The sequence below is a fragment of the Lutjanus erythropterus genome, chromosome 1 (genome assembly GCF_056507025.1).
Source record: "Lutjanus erythropterus isolate fLutEry1 chromosome 1, fLutEry1.hap2, whole genome shotgun sequence".
NCBI classification, from domain to species: Eukaryota; Metazoa; Chordata; class Actinopteri; order Lutjaniformes; family Lutjanidae; genus Lutjanus; species Lutjanus erythropterus.
In genome coordinates this window covers 47,059,039-47,078,944 of record NC_139317.1, presented here as the reverse complement: position 1 = coordinate 47,078,944, position 19,906 = coordinate 47,059,039, and the positions used below count along the sequence as shown (strand labels likewise).

At 38.4% G+C, this 19,906-nt stretch overlaps 2 protein-coding genes across 3 annotated transcripts in view; one reads left to right on the top strand and one right to left on the bottom strand.

Moving 5' to 3' along the window:
• Positions 1 to 7,687, top strand: part of sh3gl3a (SH3-domain GRB2-like 3a) — a 54,517-nt gene extending 46,830 nt beyond the window's left edge. Inside the window, exons 7-11 of one of the 2 annotated variants that reach the window (XM_084722455.1) lie at positions 44 to 147; positions 3,202 to 3,332; positions 3,449 to 3,481; positions 4,909 to 4,974; positions 6,636 to 7,687. In XM_084722455.1, the coding sequence (XP_084578581.1) occupies positions 44 to 147; positions 3,202 to 3,332; positions 3,449 to 3,481; positions 4,909 to 4,974; positions 6,636 to 6,838 (537 nt within the window). In that variant the 3' untranslated portion in view covers positions 6,839 to 7,687. The remainder of the gene's footprint in view (positions 1 to 43; positions 148 to 3,201; positions 3,333 to 3,448; positions 3,482 to 4,908; positions 4,975 to 6,635) is intronic. The other variant, XM_084722463.1, reaches the window with a different exon arrangement.
• A 9,291-nt stretch (positions 7,688 to 16,978) lies between these two features.
• On the bottom strand, positions 16,979 to 19,349 carry gjd6 (gap junction protein delta 6). Its single transcript, XM_084725431.1, has one exon. The coding sequence runs from the start codon at positions 19,200 to 19,202 to the stop codon at positions 17,997 to 17,999; it is 1,206 nt and encodes a 401-aa protein (XP_084581557.1). The 5' UTR covers positions 19,203 to 19,349; the 3' UTR covers positions 16,979 to 17,996.
• Between the last annotated feature and the right edge of the window lie 557 nt (positions 19,350 to 19,906).

Below are 19,906 nucleotides of genomic sequence, written 5' to 3'. Positions count from 1 at the left end.
TGTTTGCTTGTGCTTACATGTGCTTTTGGCTTGTGTCCAACAGGTGGAGCAGGTGAGCCAGCTGTCAGCACTGATCGAGGCGGCTGTGGAGTACCACCGGCAGTCGAGTGAAATCCTGGAGGAGCTCAGCGCAAAACTGCAGAAGACGTAAGTGATGTGATGAGCTCTGTTGTACTTGAGGCCGTGATTCACCTTCAGTGTGCTGTCAGTAATTACTCTGCAGAGTTCCTCCTCTGTCAGACGATCTGCTGTTCACAAACTCATTTCACTGGAGTGCTAGTGAGCATTAAAGCATGAATACCAGTCGTGACTGCAGGATCTTTAGTGGTATATTTAGAAACTAAGGTGTCTCTGTACATGAGTTCATGTGCTGAACGTGATGCAGGTTCATGGCTCTGGCTCACAACGTGAGCTGCATCTTCACTGTCATCCTTGAGAACTGGGACAAAACTCTATTCTGAGGGAGTTTTGTTTTTTATGCTTCAGTTATGCTGGAAAATATATTTTAAAAGATCAAACTCTTGACTATTAAACCTTGTAACAGGCCAACCTCCTAGAGATTACATTTTTTTTTATTAAACGTAGACAGTCAGATGGAAAATCTGACAGAGTTGATGTCTTATAGAGTTGACAAAATGTTACATTTTTTCATTTCACAGCAGAGTCATTGTGAGCAGCCATTTTATTTTGTCTCAGAGTTCTCTTAATGTTAATCAAAAATCAAAATACACATTTTTAAACAATAATTCTTATTTAGTTTTGATTTAGACTTGGCTACAGAGTTGACATGGTTGACACTCATCTGATAGAAATATTATTGAATGAATTTATCTAAAAATAGAAAGTTTGCCAGTGCTTGAGCAGTATTCCTGCCTTTTAAAACCAGGAAGTGAGACAGGGGTCCTTAGGGTACACCTAACCGTTTTTTTTTTTTGCTTGATTAAATCATATTTTCGTAAAATCTGATGGACTTGACAGAGATCTGGGACACAACTGTAAAAGGCCAACATTTTCAAGAATTGAAGAATACAATTTTACCAAAAAATTGGAATTAGAGTGTTGGTATTAATTATTTTTATGGTTGGACATGAAGCAGCCATAACTTGATAACATGGCCTGTGTTTCAGTACCATTACTCAGGTGATATTTTTTTCCGTGACACCTCAGACTTGACCTTACTGCATACACATCAGTAGTGAAACATGTCTAACATGTACTTACTTTTTCAGTTGGTAACATGATTTGTCAAACTTAAGTTCAGTTTTTCAGAAGTCAAAAGTTGCCACAAAATGACACAAAATGTTTTCAGTGGTCACATCTTTCAAATGTTTTGACTGTTTTCTCACTCAGACGTATCCACCGGTTTATGTTGAAACTTTTGATTTATGTTCAAATTCAAACATAAAACAAAATGGCTGTGAATTCGTTTGCACTTTGCTTCATTCTGCTACATCTTCATCTCAGAAAAATGGATAAACATAAATAGAAATCCATAGACGAGTAACTGGGACACACAACAAATGAGTCTCCATTCAATCCTTGATTACTGTGATGAATGACGTGAGTCAGGTGAGGAAAAGGGAGTAAGAGAAGGAGGACATTTAGTCTTAATTAATAAATAAATCAAATATCAAATCTATTTCAAAAACAATAGTGATATTGTAATGTCACCTGTGTTTCGGGTCACTGTGTAACGAATGAAAGTGATCTTACTGTTGGGAGACAAATGTCAAACCTCTGAACTGTTCTGAAAAAGAGATGAGAAACAGACTAAAGCCTGTAGTTTCCCCAGTTTTATAATGTCGTAAGTGATTACTGAACATGCAGCCTGCAGTATTTGTTGAAGACAGCAGCAGATGTGTTATATTATTCACCATCTCAGAAGCCATCAGCTGTCATCTGTCATGTGATGATTGAAGTGGATATCCAGGCCAAGACTTCCTCTACCAGCACTCGTCACTATTTACACTTTACTGTTAGCAACTTGAGACACGAGGATGGAGTGGGGATTTTACAAACTAATAAAAAGTTAAACTGAAGTCAGATTGCATTTTGACAACACATTCTGCTCTGTTTTCCTGTATGCAGCTGAAGCCAGCTCAAATGTGATGCTGCTACAGAAACCAAAATGCTTCCAATACCAAAACCTTGGCCCATTTCCTATAGATTATGTATATCCATATGCAAGTTTATAGAGATGATATATCATTCAGCATGCATGAAAAATGCCATCAATAAAATACGGAAACAAAAAAACAGTTTTTTAACAGTTTTATTTATCATTCCAGGTCATAAATAACATTCCCTGTAGGAATCTAGAACATATCTGGTAGTTTTAGAGTTTTCACAGTGAAGTTAACATACTTTACATACTTTATATCTAGAGGGGCTTTATTGGCACAGGAAACAGACATTTATTTTGCCAAAATCATGTAATAATGAAGTTATCTTACAATGTTATTGCTCTATAAATTCATAATTTTGAACACATGTTTAGGGCTGAACAGTTGGTTGAAGTTTTATCAAAATCACAATATGGTCTGCTACAATTTTCAAAATGCAGGATGTGCACAATTTCTGAAAGGTGAAATATGTGTCAAAATAGCATTTTAAATTAAATACTGTGCTGCTACAGAGTCTCCTGCCCAACACATCATTCTCTACACTTTATAAAACATCTTTGTTTACTACAGATCCCTGGAAAAATAACACAGCATAATCATTTTAATGTGTTGTTCAATTAAAATGAGAATAATGATGTAAAAATGATCCTTACCTCTAATATCACAAATGCATTATCGATCAAAATAATTGTAATTAGATATTTCTTTAAAATTGTTCAGCCCTACAATTGTTGTTTAAAAAACAGCAACATTAGTCAATAAGTTTGACACATGAAGAGTTTATAACTAAGGGTATATAATAGTTATAATTCATAGCATAGCATCTCAATAGGTAAATATTAATATTCTATCCTATATCCAAAACCTCAGATATTAGTATTGTCTACACCTGTGCTCTGTCAACAGGAAATGATTTTTTTCTCCTCTTGAATCCTCTCATGAGCATCTGGAGATCCTTAGAGCTGCTTAAAATCACGACACTGTCCATCCAAACTGCTAAATCAGCCAAGCATCGCTTCATTTTCTTTGTTTTACCATATGTAACACGTTTTGTTTTTGTTTGTTTTTTTCATGTCAGGATATCCACAGCCAGCAGCCGGCCCAAGAGAGAGTTCAAACCAAAGTCCATCAGGAGCAGCATGGAGACGCTGGACAACAGTCAGCACAATGGCCTGTCTTACAGCTGCTCACTCAAATCCACTGGGACAGGTACATCTCACAGATTACGTCTTCATTTATCTGTGACTTTAATTTATCTTCTGTCGGCTCCATCTTCATTGTTTGCTTTGAGTTCTGGTGCAGACTTTTTCTGTTGTCCCTTACAGATATCCAGATCAACCACACAGTCAATGGCAAAAGTAGGTATTCCTTTACTCAGTGTTTAGCTGTAAGACACTCATCATTTGGGGTCAGCAACCTTTAATACCTTTATTTTATCTTCATTTTTTTATAATCATCTTTATTAAATTTCACACTTTACACCATGAGGTTTTACTTACACTCTTTTATGAACAAAATGTATAATTCCTTAACATATCACATAGTATGTCCTGTCCTTGTATGGTGTCAAGCAGTATAAAATATTAATACATTAACATACACATAAGATACATGACACAAGACATATGTACATTCATATCACAGTCATTCATCTTACACATACTCACATACCTTTCATTCCAACCTTAAAATAATAATAATAAACTTTATTTACATAGAAATCCAGTTAGAAAGTGTGTACAATAAAAACAGAACACATTTAAAAGAGAAAAATAAAATTACCTAAAAGATATAAAAACTAAACATATCAAGAGTAAAACTTTTTTTTAAATGGGTTTTTAAAAGTGATTTAAAAGATGGGACAGTTTGCTGCCCCTGCAATGATGCATTAATATTATTATAAGGACCTTAGGGAGCGTGAAGGAACACAGGGAAGTAAAGGCTCAGCCGAACAACTAGGGGCTTTTCTTAAAGGGACAGGTCACCAGTGCAGGGAAGCAGGATGATGAAGATTTACTATATCAAAAAAGACATTTTTTGGCCCAAAACAGAAAACAAAAAAATCTGTTTAGACTGCTACTAAATCCTCTATTTTCCTGTGAGACTTTTCAGTTTGGGGACGTGACATCCACAGCTAGCCTACAGAAACTGAACACTAGCCAGCAGCAGAATTTAGAAGAAAAGGTACTGAGTGGTAGATGTAGGCTATGACACGCATTTTAGTTGAAGAAATATTTCTGTGAAAAAATGAGTTCAGTCTATATGCCATGTGTAAGAATCACTTTAGGTCTACAACAATGATAAATGAAAAATAAAATAAAGAAATCTCCCATGTATCTCCCTTCAGATGACCACAAGTACACTATTTTAGAATATTTACATCTTTTCAAACTGGCTGACAAACCCTTTTGTTTATTTGTTTGTTGCTGTGTGAACTGTCTGTCTGCTTTTTATTGACACAAATTGTTAAGTGAACATAAAACAACTAATGCTTAAGAATAACAGTCATTAATAAATGGTTAGTAGTCACAGTGAGTGAGAGCTGTACATCAACATGGCGGTATGTGAAAAACCATTGCTGCCCTCTGTTGGTCAGATCGAGTGGTGCTCTTTAGATTCAAAGGGCACATTTTGGTTGATTTCTTCATCATATACTGTGTGTGTGTGTGTGTGTGTGTGTGTGTGTGTGTGTGTGTGTGTGTGTGTGTGTGTGTGTGTGTGTGTGTGTTGTTTGGTGTTGTCTTGTGCTCATCACCATCTGCATTTATCTTTCCATCTCATCCAGCTGATCATATAACCTCTGTTCCACTGTCATGGCCTGACAGCCCCACCACCAATGGCAATGTTCACCGTGAGTAACACACACTCACTCTGCATCCAGGTCTGATGGGTGGATCACCAATCATTTATTTATTTATCCTTTCAGTTGAAAAATGACACATAACTGTTGATCTATTAATTAATCCTGTCACAGACTGTCACCTGAAAAATATTTTTTCAAGTCGTCTTTCCTGTAATGATTATTTTAATTATTGACTAATCTGTCGATAATTTTCTTCATTAATCAGCAAGTTGTTCATAAAATGTCATAAAATGTTAAAAAAAAATGTTGATCAGTGTTTCCCAAAGTCCAAGATGACGTCTTGTTTTGTTCATAACTCAAAAATATTCAGTTCACTGTCAGAGGAGTAAAGAAACCAGAAAATATTCACATTTAAGAAACTGAAATCTGAGAATTTGGTTAATTTTTTTAATTAAAAAATGAAACAAAATGATTCATCAATTATCAAAACAGTTGCAACTAATTTATTCATTGATTAGTAATTGATTAACTATTGCAGCACTTATTTAATTTAATGTGATTAAGAGGTGAAATCATCATTTTGAGTATATATTCAGTGTGTCTGTAAATATATAGTTCTTGGTGGAAGGTGCTGGAAAAGTTTGAAAGTGCTTGAAAAGTGCTTGATTTTGATTTGAGAAAAATTGGATGAACCCTGTCAGTTGTCAGCTGAGCAAACACTCAAGTTCATCTTACTGTCTTTTTGTAGACTTTCAATCACATCTCACTGTCTTTGTCAGCCAGTTGAATTTCATGATGATGAAAGTAGTCATTAGTTATGGTCTAGTGCAGGGGTCTGCAACCTTTATGATCAAAAGAGACTTTTTTGCCTAAAAAAAAAAAAGGGTAAAAAAATCTGTCTGGAGCCACAGCTATTAAATTCTCTCTTTTCCCTTTTTTGGAGGCCATAGCTTATGTAGACTCAAGAGAACGAGCCACAATCAGAATTTAGAGGAAAAGACACCAAGCCATAGACACAGTCTTTGATGCATATTTTAGTTGATGAAATATTAACACTTTTTTGAAATCTGGTTTACAACATACTGCAATAGGTTTTTGACTTTTGTGCCCAACTCAAACTTTCACAAACTTTCTACTGACCTTTAGTTGAGATAATTTACTATTATTCTTAAGATAAACTTCTAGTAAAAGTTAAAGTTAGAGAAACTTTTTCAAGATTTGGTCACAGTTAACTGTGAACCTGATTTGTTACTATTTTGTTGCCTTAAAATTAAATGGTTTATGCTTTAATTTTTTAAGTACAACATTTTGGGGTTTGTAAAACTCAAAGTTTTAAGTTAATCTAAAGAAGAAAAGTAAATTATCTCAACAAAAGATCAGTAGTTGGAAAAACTTTTTCAAAACTGAGGAATTTGATTTGGGCTCAAAACTTATTGTAGTATGTTGGCTTGAAATTTTGAGCTGTGTCAACTTTTCCATAGACCTACAACAATGAAACATGAAAAATGTTTAAAAAATATAATGTTATTCATTTCCATATCATTTTCGCCAAAGTCAAAGGGAGCCACTGGAGAGGAGCTAAAGAGCCACATGTGGCTCTGGAGCCTCAGGTTGCAGACCCCTGCTCTAGTGTTTATTTCAGTGCAGGAAATAAGGCTTTCATATGCTGGAGTGAAATAATTCTTCAATAATCTCTTCCTTGGGTGCAGAGTCGGAGGTGTTGGACCAGCCATGCTGTCGCTCCCTGTATGACTTCGAGCCCGAGAACGAGGGCGAGCTGGGCTTCAAGGAAGGCGACATCATCATCCTCACCAACCAGATCGATGAGAACTGGTACGAGGGCATGATCAACGGCGAGTCCGGCTTCTTCCCCATCAACTACGTGGAGGTCATCGTCCCCTTGCCTCAGTGAAGATGGGCGCCCGGAGTCCTCCGCGGGCTCCTGCCAGCCTCATCGTGCTCAGCCTCCGTCCTCAGCTCGACTCGGGCCTGAAAATGCACAGGGCCAGCTCCGCCCGAAGCTGGAAACATTTCCGTCTTCTTCTTTTCAAACCGAGCCAGAGAAGTAGTAGTTGTTGTCCCAAGCCATCTTAAGATCAAATGTCGCTGATTACGTTGTTTTCTCTGTCGATATTTATGAACCTGAAGCCAACTGAAACCCAAGCCATTAAAGGGGACGCTCTTCCTGGACCGAGGTGAGAAAGTCCAGCAGTCGTCAAATGCCATAAACCATCCTATCAGTCCTCCAGATGACGCTGATCTAAGTTTATCTCGTCGAGCTGTTTTTGCCCTCTCACCACAAACTGAGGCTCCACAACTCTGCTTCAAGTGTCCTGCTGGACACCAGGACTGCACTGTTAGTCACTACAGACTCATTGTGCGCTTTTATTTGCATGACAGTTACCATAGAAACATACATTTTAGGATGTTTTCAATCCCGTTACATTGTCATATATTAAGCCCAAAAAATGATGGAGGCTGTGTATTCGCAACACAGATCCATTCATAGTGATGTGTGACACACATACTACTGTAGCTAGCTAAGAAGCTAACACAGTCCATGTGCAAATTTAGTCTGATGAACCAAGGGTTAATTGATCGGAGTTGGTTCAACCAAGTTATAGTTTTTGTTTTACTTCTTACTCATCTTGACTTATTTGTCTCTGAGGTTCGTGGCTCCACCACAGTATATTTGATATAGGTGGATATTGTGATGCTCACAGGAGTGAACAAAGGCAATTAAAAGACAATAGGATTTGTATTTGGGCAAACTGGCCCTTTTAAAAAAAGCGATGAAGTCTTGGTGAGTTGATGGCCAGCCTTCTTTTTTATTAAATCTCCCAGATTTTATCAGCCACCGCTGCCCTATAGGACCTCCAATATGGCCGCCGCTGTCTTTACAGAGCTGCAGGAATCCTAAAACCTGGAAAGGAGTTAGCACATGAGCATTTCTGGTTCCATCAATTCAAAGTCAGTGGCGTTTTTTGATTGAATTTTGGTTAGATATCTGAAAAAAGGTTTGCGTCTAACAGAAGCTTAAAAGAACAGCTCACATATTTTCCCCTGGCCTTGAGTGTTGTTTATTAATCTTGACTGTTTTGTTGTGAGTTGCAGAGTTTTGGAGATATCAGCTCTAGAGATTTCTGCCTCCTCTCCAATAAAATGGGACTTAAATGGTACTCAGCTTGTGGGGCTCCAAGCACCAAAAAAATACATTTGATAAACTCAACAGCAGTGTCTCTTTCCAAAAACCATGACCTGGTTACTGAGGATCTTTCACAGACCTTGTGGTCATCAACAACTGACATGATTTCTGGAAAGATGCTGGTTTTGAATTTTTCAAATGTATGTATTTTTGGTGCTTTGAGCCCCACAAGCCAAGTTCCATTTAGCTCAGTTATATTAAAGAGAAGGCAGACATCTCTACAGCTGATATCTCCAACACTTTGCAACTGCAACAAAACTTTCTAGATGAATAAACAACACTTAGGGCCAGGGAAAAAATATGCTTTTTTTAACTTTGGGGTGAAGTGTCCCTTTAAGAGATTTTCAGGTATTGTACAATGACGCCCCACTTTGAAGCTTTTACGTGTCTCAAAAGAGTCGGTTGTTAAATAGTGGCTAAATGAGACATCTTCTGGTGATCCAGTGGAAAAATCCCAATTTGGCTTTTTGTGAAGGGAGCCACACTTCTTGGTTGGGCTTCAAAATCATCATGCCTGCAGCAGTGATGTATTTTGTATTTTAAAATAATTGTAATGATCCGCGTCATCATCTAAACACAAGCCTCTATTTTAAGTGTTTTTGACGCCTTGTGAGGCCTTCAAGTGAAGTAATGCCAAAGTTCAAGGATAATTTCAGCTTGTTTTCATCTTTTTCACATTTGGCTTTTCTGTCAGTAAGAATTACAAAGTACACATCGAGTTAAGCGCTGAGATTGGAAACATGGGGTCATGGTTTAAAAGACACCAACAGTCAGTCAATTAGACTGATTCTATAAACAACAAACACAGTGGGTGAGAATAAGTATTTGAATTATAAGTATTTTATTTACACCCTGACCCTTAGTTATGTGACCAAGTCCATATGAGGAGGAGGAGATTGTGGTGCATGAATGCATCAAACACACTCTCACCCAGGACATCAGGGAACACAAAGGTGCATGGTAAAATTATAACTAGGGCTGCACAATTAATCACAATATTATCAAAATTTCAATATGGCCAAGTGAAGCAGGACTAAATCGCAAATTCTTCAACAGATAAAATGTGAGAAAACAGCATTCTAATGAGGTACTGTAGTGCTGCAGAGATGACCTGTTCTCCAGATGAAAGAAAACATGTTTGTGTGGTTCAGACCTCAACAAATGTCATGTCATCATGATTTTAATATTTTTATTTCAGTAAAATGAGAATTATAATGCCGAAATGATCATTCCAATTGCAATTTGAGTCAAAATAATCACAATATAACTTTTTTTGCTATATCATGCAGCCTGAGCCACATCTGAAAATTTTATGTCAAAGTTTGAATTGCAGTTTTCTTTTATTTATCGGCCCTCTAATAGGAGATGGTATTGAAAGGCTGTGCGAGCATTTCAGCGACAGAAGTAGCGGTCTCCTCCCAGTCATCCAGACAAGTTTGACTTAAATGTTTTAGCAGCACCAAAATCACCAAAATGTCTTGTGTGATTCTTGCATGTATGATATGTCAGAATCGATGTTTCTTGGGTCGACTTAAGTTACACAGAATTCTGACAGGATCACGACCGTTTGAGATCAATCAGCGGCATCTATGGCTGCTGGTGTTTACAGCGGCCTGTTGACGAATTCTTGTGGTCTGTCATATTTCCGTTGCCAAACTGTTAAAGGGTCTGTTTAGTTGAATGCAGATTTTTTTTTTCCATTTGTGCAAACTGATTATAGTTCGGAGCCCAATATTCACTTCAACAGCAGAGTCGCATTGCAATGACAGCTTCAGTCAAAAATTGTGCAGCCCTAATTATTTACCAAACTACATATGTAAACTTCCACCACACTTCACAGACAGTCTTCCTAATTGAACTGTTTTTAGACAGTTTTCCTGCAGAATCAGGGGTCATCAGTGATCTTTCAGGAGCGTCTGACTGCTTGTGGTTCCCAGATTTCAGCTCTTACTTTAATGAGTACACTGTTTTCATAGCTGATAGAAATAATGGCCAGCATTGGGAAAATAACACCTCAGTTTGTTATAAACCAGAATTATCCTTTAAAATGTGAACTCAAACTTTGGATTGATGCAGGCTTCAACTCGTCCTCTCAGCACAAACATTCCCTCACTATTTATTTTCCTCCTGCTTTTATTTTGTGAACATTTCAGCTAACAGAGTGTTTGACAGACTCACATTCCACTGGGACGGCGGCAGGCAGAACGTGATGTTCAGCTCGGCCTGTCTCGTGTTGTGACTGTACCTTTCTGTTCACGTTCCTCTCCGCCTGTCCGCCTGCTGTGCTCTTAACACACAAACTGAAGTGAACTCCATCTCTCTGAATGTCCCTTCTCTCTGTCTCTGTTTACACGTTCTGACTTAATAGGAGGACTGTAGCGGCCGCTCTGTGTCAGTGAATGCCTTGTCAACCCGAAATCATATGAAAGTGCTTTTTGAAATGTCGTCTGTTTTGCACTGAAGCTTTAGAAACTACCTACAACTTATGTTTATGAACGCACCTTTTTGTTGTTGATGTATTTCCTTTTCTTGTGTTCTTCACAGCGGGGTTAGAATCACTACCATATCAGATATATATGTGAAAATGTTAAATACTTAGATTTATATAACCACAGATGTTCTCTGTACTGTACTATAATGAATCCACTATCTCCATTATTGTAATGTACAGTCGATTGGAAAAATGGTTGCGTCACATCTTAAATGGGATGAGTGTGTGGATAGATGATCTTGTTACCTTGTGAAAGTCATTCCAGCTCTGTGTTAGCTCGTGATGATAAGCTGTAGGATAAGTAAAGGCCTCAGTGACTGTGCTGATAACAGTTTATTTAGGAAGTCTCATCACAGCACGAGTAAAACACCTCTGTAGCCTGATAACCAGCAGTCGTCTGTCCTGACAAGTGATGTACAATTAAATGCCACCAGACCAGAGGGTGCAGGAGGTGGGTTACCGTAAATTCTCAAAAAGAGGTTTCAACTGCAGAGCAAGCCACGCCTTTACTTGTGACGTTATTTCTAATGTCCTGTTTTTAGGTTTTTTCATCAGATTTTAATAAGTCACATCACACACAGTGTTGATGCAAAGTTTCCTCCTTGTTGACCACGTGTCTACAGTTCCACAGCACTGATTCCATGTGTGCATCGACAGAGCCATGTCATACTCAGAAAAACTCCAGTTTACCTTCTCCATAATCAGTGGAGAGCACTTCCTCAGTTCTGATGGGCATAAAATTAATGTTGTTGTCTCATCGGTACAGACACAACAGAGTTTAAGGACGATATAAAGGGAAACAAGGAGAGGAGGAACATGTTTTTAATTTTCCATTTCAAGAATAAAGTCAAAACATTGAGAAATAAGTCAAAAATTCAACTCTATTCTCACCAATTCTAATTTATTCTTGACATTTCAAACTTATTCTCAACATTTCACATTTATTCTTAAAGTTCAAAATAAAATAAAAAATCTTGCTCCTCTTACTAACTTTCCCTCCTGCCTGGCCCTAAGTGTTTGAAACACTGTTTCTGTTAAAAAGTCTGTTTGGAATTATTGATGGAATTAGTGGTGTTGAACTGGACATTATACTGAGTTTACCATGTGAGCAATCAGAGTACAGGTAATTCCACCCAACTGTATTTTATTTTTTTTGTATTTGACGTAAAGATTCAAGAATTTATGGTACCCTAAAAACTTCTCATGGTAATTACACAGAAGGGTTTTTCTGTTCAAAAGTTCCTTATTTTTATCCACACAGAGTTATTCATAATGAGAACAGACACAACCCCTCAAACAGACCCAAACAATCTACACAATCAGTCTACATCATCTGGTTTCGTCTTTTATCATATGTGGACCAACTGGACTTTATATACAACATAGAGAAGATAAAGAAAATGTATTGGATACTTACTGTTAGCTTGCAGTTGCTTAGATGTTCAAGATGTTGCATGATGATTTTTTTTTTCTAAAGATTGTTATTATGGATTTTAGATACTGGGGAGCTCATAGCACAGGGTGAAATCTGCAACACAGTCAGTACATCAGAGAAAAGAATGTCCATCAGAAGGCTGACTCCTGCATTCAGGCTCCAGAAAACAACACCAGGCTGCTATTGGCTCTTTAACTACAGTTGCCATAAAAGAAAAAAATAAAAGCAGTCATACTATTTCCAAAGCATTTGACTCTGTTTACATATTTAAGACTGAATGCAGGACCAGCCTCTTTTAAATGCTTATTTTTAGCAGTTAGCCCCACTTTATGAATGACTGACTCTTTGATACACTAAAACAAGATCTGTCAACGCTGTACCTCTGTTTGCCTTCGCAGTCCACAAAAGTCTCTCCTCAGTCTTCATTTTACAACCAACTTCCAGGCAAAGGAATCTGGCTGCGCACTTCTGTGTTTTATTTTTTCAGTAGCATAATTTATGCAAAAGGTGTTTTATAGATGTTGTAAATGAATATATTAATAAATATATTGCGTAAATAAATGATAAGCAAATGTGGAGCCACTATTCACGTGTGTGCTTTGTGTGTGTGCATTTTGATCTGTGAATTACACAAAAAATGATTGTGTGTGATGATTATGTGGTTGTTTTTCATGTTGTAGGCACCTTGTAGTTCCAATGCTACAGCACACAAAAACATTTCAACTTCCAACTTTGTGTCAGCAGTTCGGGGACGGTGTCAACATGACAGTGATCCTGTGCAGAAAAGCCACAGAAAATGGATTTCCCAGTTTAACGTGGAAGAACTTGACTGGCCTCAACCCAATCCAGGAACTTAGAGATGAAATTAAACATGGACTGTGAACCAGACCATTTTCATTTTATTTCAATCCTTGGAGAATCATTGCTGTTGCCCTAATCTGCAGTTTAGTTGCAGACAAGTTAAAAAAAATGGGCAGGACAAAACACAGATGAGAATAAAGAAAAATCAGAACAGTTAAACACTGAAACACAGAGGTTTGTGATTAAGGTTTTAAACTGTTCATGGGTTAGTAAAGTATTGATATTTGGTGTGTTTCAAAGATCATGACAAGAATTAGAATTGAAGAAACGTCTGACTTTCCAAACTTAGACTGTGTTCTGGAGACCTTAAAGTTCATGTAAAGCAACAATAAATGTGTTCTGAGTTTGTTACACCACAGAAACGTGTTATTAAGCATCCAGACAATTTTAAATTATTAAAAAACTCACCAAGGTTATAAAATTAGGTCTCCAAATTATGAAAAAATGAGCAGTTTTCTCTTCTTTGAAACACTGGGGGCGTGTCCTCTCCGCTGTCTCAGTGGCAAACACCACTACAACCTGAAAACAACTGTGTAGCAGCTTTACTGGACATGTCCAGACATGCTTGAACCACCAGAGCCAGAGGACGGTGTCGGGTTGTTGGAACTGAAGTGAGCTAAAGTGAACTATTGGACTGATTTGGACTGAGAGAGTCGCTGGTACATTTGTAAATGACTGTTAGGGAGGGTGAGGGGAAGGAGAGGTGGTGTCATTCGTATGTCAGTTCGTGGGGCTTATGTAGTGTTGGGGATCCATGGCTCTGGCACATCACCGAGCCATGTTTCAGGTCCACCCAAAAATCCTGAACCAGTATGATGTAGTAGGAATTAAAGGCTGTAAAACTTAAATGTAACAGGGTTAAAAGTTGAAGGAGCAGTATTTCTGTGAATCACATCTCCATAATCCAAAACTGCTTGGAAATCTGTCTGTTACTCATAAGGAGGCTGGTTCTGGTCGCTGTTTGCTGACAAGATTGCCTATATTGTATTTAAATGTAAATTTCTCATCAAGCTAGTTGCAAAGATATTCATATTTAGTAACTCCGTGTTAGATGGCACAGCTGATATATGCAAGCTGCTATGATTAATATATGAGGCTCTAGTTAAAAGCTTAAATTTTGTTTTAATTGGTTTAATAATAAGTTTGATAAGAGCATCTTGTAAAGCATTGAAGAAAAGGTTCTCAATGACCAGTTGAAGAGAATCAGCAACATAATACACAATAGTTTAATCATTACGCATCCATTCTTGAGAACTGGGACAAATCATGTCATCAACCCCACAAAAAACCTGAAAAATAATAATATCAAAACACTCTAAGTCCATTTTTTTGTGAAAATATATGACTTTTTTTTTTTTTATTTCTAAACTTGCTCTGTGCCAGAAAACAGCCTTGTTCCAGACAAGAATAAATAACTTTAAACACTTTGAAGTCCTTAAAAATCTAAAATAACTACTGATAACATAGGTATGAAAAGGTGTTATTATCATCATCTTTGTTTTAAAATTAATTTTTTTATTGAAAATGTTGTGTGTCTAAAAATTACCATCAGATTTTTACAAATACATGATTTAATCAGGCATAAAAAGGGTCAGCTATACCCTAAAGACCCCTGTCTCACTTCTTGGTTTGAAAAAGGCAGGAATACTGCTCAAGCACTGGTAAGATTTCTGTTTTTTGACAAATTTATTCAATAATATTTCTATCAGATGTGTCTCAACCATAACATGTCAACTCTGTAGTCCTAAATCAAAGCTAAATAAGAATTATGGTTTAAAAATGTGTATTTTGATTAACACTTTAACAAAAAATAAAATGGCTGCTCACTATGACTATGCTGTGAAATGACATTTAATTAACATTACTTTTAATAAAAAACTAAATAACTAAGTTTGGCCTGTTACAAGATTTAATATCCAAGAGTTTGATCTTTTAAAATATATTTTCCAGAATAACTGAAGAGTAAAAATCTAAACCCCCACAAAATACAGTTTTGCCCCATATAAATCATGGAGAGAACAGGACTCAAAATAGAACCTTACAGAACACTTTGTTTACTGACAAGAACTCAGACTGGACACTCCCTGACTCTTGTCTCTCAGACAAACGTTATCACCTGTAACCTAAAGACTTCATCAACCAACAGCAGTGTTGGACTTCACTAATGCTTGGATCTAACATCCGGTGGAGAGACTGAAAGAGTGGAGGCTGCTGTAGGGGCACATTCATGCTCATGGTTTAGGAATCATGTGTATCACTATACATGTGATCACCACATAGTTTCGGTGATAGAATGTGGACTAAAAAGGACTACAAAATATTGCTGGTGTAGGAAACAACAACAACAACAGAAATACTGACTGATACTGGTCATACTGACCACACAGAAATGATCACTGTTATATTGTTTCTTTTTGGACAGTTGGAGATGCATCTTGGTTGCTTGCCAACTATCATCATCTGTCAATAAAACTTCACAAGCAGCCTCAATTTCCAAAGTACGGGAGACCAGGGACAGTAGTCACACTTTTCGTTTTTGCTTTTGTCACACTTATAACTCTAATTTTTGTGTTAAAGCTCCAGTCTGTTCCCATAGGCTGATTATTTTGTGTGATGGTTCTAGGTGGTAATTTCTTATTATAAAAAAAACATGTTTATAATCTTATAAAATACATTTAACCACTTCTTACTCTAAATAATTCTAGATGAATCTAAAATTTGAATTAGATCACTGATAGTTATTATCCTACAGAAAAATACTGCTGTGAATGTATGCAATATTTTTTCATATACATATAAATACATTTTGACAAAATTTACATTTTTTCATTAAAAAAAAATAATAAATGCATTAATCTCTTCTAATCTTGTATTTATCATGAGAGATAATAGAGTTTGGAAGTCAAAGTTCAAAACAACTGCTAAAGGCCATTCTAGTAGTTAGTGAATTCTGGCACTTGTAGTGTTAACAGGTAGGTTGTGTTTTGTATCAAGGGATCACAAACAGGAAGGTTGGAGCCACTGCCTTAAATGATCAACCCTCTGATCAGTGATCAGTCTCCAACCAGCCATCTACTGAGCCTGCATGGTAAACATATAATGCATAACACTCCACATAGATTTTGACTCCAAAATTTGCAGAGCATGGTAAAGACTGTATTAAATCACAATGTCTTCAGGCTTTAAGACTCACCCACCATCAGCACACAGACCAGTGTTTATTGGCAAGAGCATTTTGGTATCTCCGCTCAGCAGTGAGACAAGACAGTCCGTCCCAGGAGCGCTGCATGTTAAAGGTTTGTTCTTAATGAGCAGGACAGACATTTGATGACAGAATGAATCCAAAATAAAGATGTAGCTCTATGTGATTTAACTGGGATGATCTCCAGTCTGCTGATTTATGAGGAAAGGAAAAAAAAAATATATATATATACACTCATACATTTATTAGCCCTCTATAGTTAGATGTTGCCTCTAGGTTACAAAACCATTCTTGGCCTTTTACACTCACACAATACATCCTCAATTATGGTGCAGTACTTTAAAACAGAGGCTGGACCTTCAGGAAACTGATAACAGTATTCTCTCTGGAGGTCATGTTTTCACAGCCTCCCTCTTGGGTTCAGCTCCATCATCTCTCTCTACAAAAATGCTCTAAAAACATCTTTTTCTGTAATTTTACTATAGCACTTAAAGTAATACCTTGTTATTCTGGATTCCCACTATGACATTTTGGTATTGTATATTACGTTTATACACTGTTCAACCAGGATAAGACAGGGTGTAAAATGCATGGATAACCATTTGATAACTGAAAACAATAATTTAAATGTAACAAATGATCGAAGACAGAAATGTGACTGACTGTCTTGTTTTGAAGAAGGTTCTGATAGTTTGCTTTGATAGATTGTTGATGTAAATTTTGCTGAATACAGGGCAACACTCTCAGACATTCATTCCTACAGACTGTTCCACAATGGTTGCCTGAAGGTAACATCCAGACAAACACACTTAGGAAATGATTCATTTTTAATCCTTTTATATTTAAAATATCATCCCTTTTAAACTGGTGAGGCAACTGAATATCTTCCATGAGTAAAGAATTAATTTGTATCATAAATAAATACATTATAAACAATAACTCTTTTTTATTACATAGATCATATTCTATTCCTTTTTTTTCCAGTCTTATTTCTCCCCTGGTCATCCAGGGCTCTGCATCACCCAAGGGGCCTGCCTCCTAATTTGGGAATCACTGCTTTAAGGTAACACACCCTAAACTTTACACAAAAATATTTTTGAAAATTTCTTCAAATTATATTTATTATGTTTATTTTGTTTATATGCACTACCTTTAGTGGTGTTTAGCTATCCAGAGAGTTTTGGTTTCATTTGTCAAAGTTTTGAGACGCCTGTATCTTGGATTTCTGCCTTCAAGCTGGTGAATTGGAGGTGAAATTAGTTTGTGGTGCTCGTTATTTTTAAAAATTCACTAGTGGTGAATGACAAGGTTCTGGGTAATACAATCTGTTAACAGTTTTTATTGGAAGCACTTTGTGTATATGTTTATTTTTTAATGTAATTTCTCTATACAGTGAAAATAAAATCATATTCACCTACAATTTTGATGGAGATAGAAATCTCTTAAAGGGACAGTTCACCCCAAAATAAAAAAAACAACATATTTTTCCCCTGGCCTGTAGTGCTGTTCATCCATCTAGATTTATTTGGAGTGAGATGCAAAGTTTTGGAAATATTAGCCATAGAGATGTCTGCCTTCTCTCCAGTATAATGGGACTAAGTGGCACTCAACTTGTACATTTGAAAAAATTGAAAACTAGTGTCTCTTTCCAAAAATCATGACCCGGTTACTCAAGATAATCCACAGACACTGTGAGGAGTTCCATGTAAGAAGCACTTTCTTTGTCTCTAGCCTGGCTAAATTAAAGTAAAGGTATATGTGTTTTTTATTATTTAGGTCACCAAATCATTTAAATGATCAGGTCTGCTGCTTTGTATTCCAAAGTGAGATCCATGGGTGAAGACACATGAAGGCAGCAGCATTCAGAGTCTTTAGACTATATCCAGACCTCAGCACTCCTCTGTTTGGACCCTCTGATCTCCGTCTTGCTCTTCAGAGGCTGCCTCTCTCCTTTCTGGGAGTCTTGTCGCTTTGGTAGCTCCGGCCTCGTTCCTCTGACCTCCTGAGGCTCCCTCAGTCTGCCACACTTCACAGCACAGGTCCAGTCTGGGCGGTGACCCACCACCAGGTCCAGAGTGGGCAGAGAGGTGGTGCTGGTCATGTCCCTGAAGCCTAAAGAAGATGTGAGAGAAGGGCTGTCAGGAGGGAAGGTTTCATATCCCACCCTCATGCCTGGACACCGTCCCCAGGATGGCCTCTCCCTCAGCCTGACTGCCTGCCGGATCTTCTTCCAGCCCAGGTGGTTGAGCTCCAGCAGGTTGAGCAGGATGCAGAAGACACCAACACAGAACATGAAGAGCAGGAAGATGGTCTTCTCCGTGGGCCTGGAGACATAGCAGTCCACCGGCTGGCTGCAGGGGGGGGAGGTACAAAGGAAGTGGACGGGCACCTGGAAGCCAAACAGCTTCCACTGGGCCAGGACAAAGCCCACCTCCAGAAGAGCCCGCAAACACACATGGAAGACGTAACATTTAGAAAGAACCCCTCCAGAGATGACAGGACCCTCCCCACTCCCCTCCTTGAAGGTGCGAGCTCGGGTGTGACTCAAGGACACCATGTTGTTGGGGTCTCCCCTCTTGAGGCTGTGGGCAGGGACACCTTCCAGGACATCTGCCAGGCTGTGACCTAGATGCTTGTGGGAGTGGATGGAGCAGCTGTCTGAGTCACAGCTCTGATCGTACATCTCCTGTCTGCCACCTTGCCCTACATTGGGGCTGTCCTGCATTGCAATATCCCCTGGTCCTTGGCCCTGCCTCTGGGTGGTGTTCTGGGGCAGCTTGGACAGGTTGTGCCAGGTGTAGATAATGAAGCAGAGGGATGGCGTGGACACACTGATGATGTGAAAAACCCAGAAGCGAGGCTGCGAAATGGGCGCAAAGGCGTCATAGCAGACGGTAGAGCATCCCGGCTGCAGCGTGTTGCACACAAACATCTCCTGCTCATCGGTGTACACATCCTCAGTCGCCACAGCAACGATGAGCAACCGGAAGATAACCATGACGGTGAGCCACAGCCGACCGATCATGGTGGAGTGCTGGTGGACAGCATCCAGGAGACGTTTGAGCAGGGTCCACTCCGTCATGGCGGCCTGTGTTGAGCAGTCTGCTGTGGACTGATCCACCGCTCCTCCTCCTGGACTTCTGGGCCACACTATCCCATCTGATCCACACTACCCTCTCTTCTTGAACCTTTTCTCAAGTCTAGAAACTTCTTATTTCTTAGTCAGAGGACTCTGAGCCTGGCTGAAGCCTGCAGCAGACCTCCTCTCTGCCTGAGTGTTCACCAGCTCTGCTTGGCTGCCTTGAGAGCAGTGGTGCCATTGCAAGAGAGAGCCATCCCATCTTTCCCAGATAAGGATGTCCACTTGACATGAGTCACTTGGAACGCTCACTTCTCTCTTGTCTTTAGGATGTATTTTAAACCAGAGAGACATCACGCTTCCTCTACTGGAGTAGCTGCTGATAATGCCGACTGATAGAGCATTCTCCACAGATTAGTCCTCTGAAAGCTAATGGACTCTTCCTTTAATGGGAGAGGCATATTCTAAATGATGAGCACACTCACTGTCAGATTCTGGATGCACACTGGATGTTGTTAAACACAAAAAGGCTTCATGTGATGAGCAAAATCATTGAGAAGTAAGGTTTGGACCGGTGAAAGTAATGCTTTCAGTCTGGTGAGCTTTTCTGTTCCACAACTTGTTTTGACTGCTCCTCTCCAGCCACTTGCCATTCCTCTTATCTGTGTTTTAAAAAAAGACCCTTGAAAGGTCCGCTAGCATCAAAT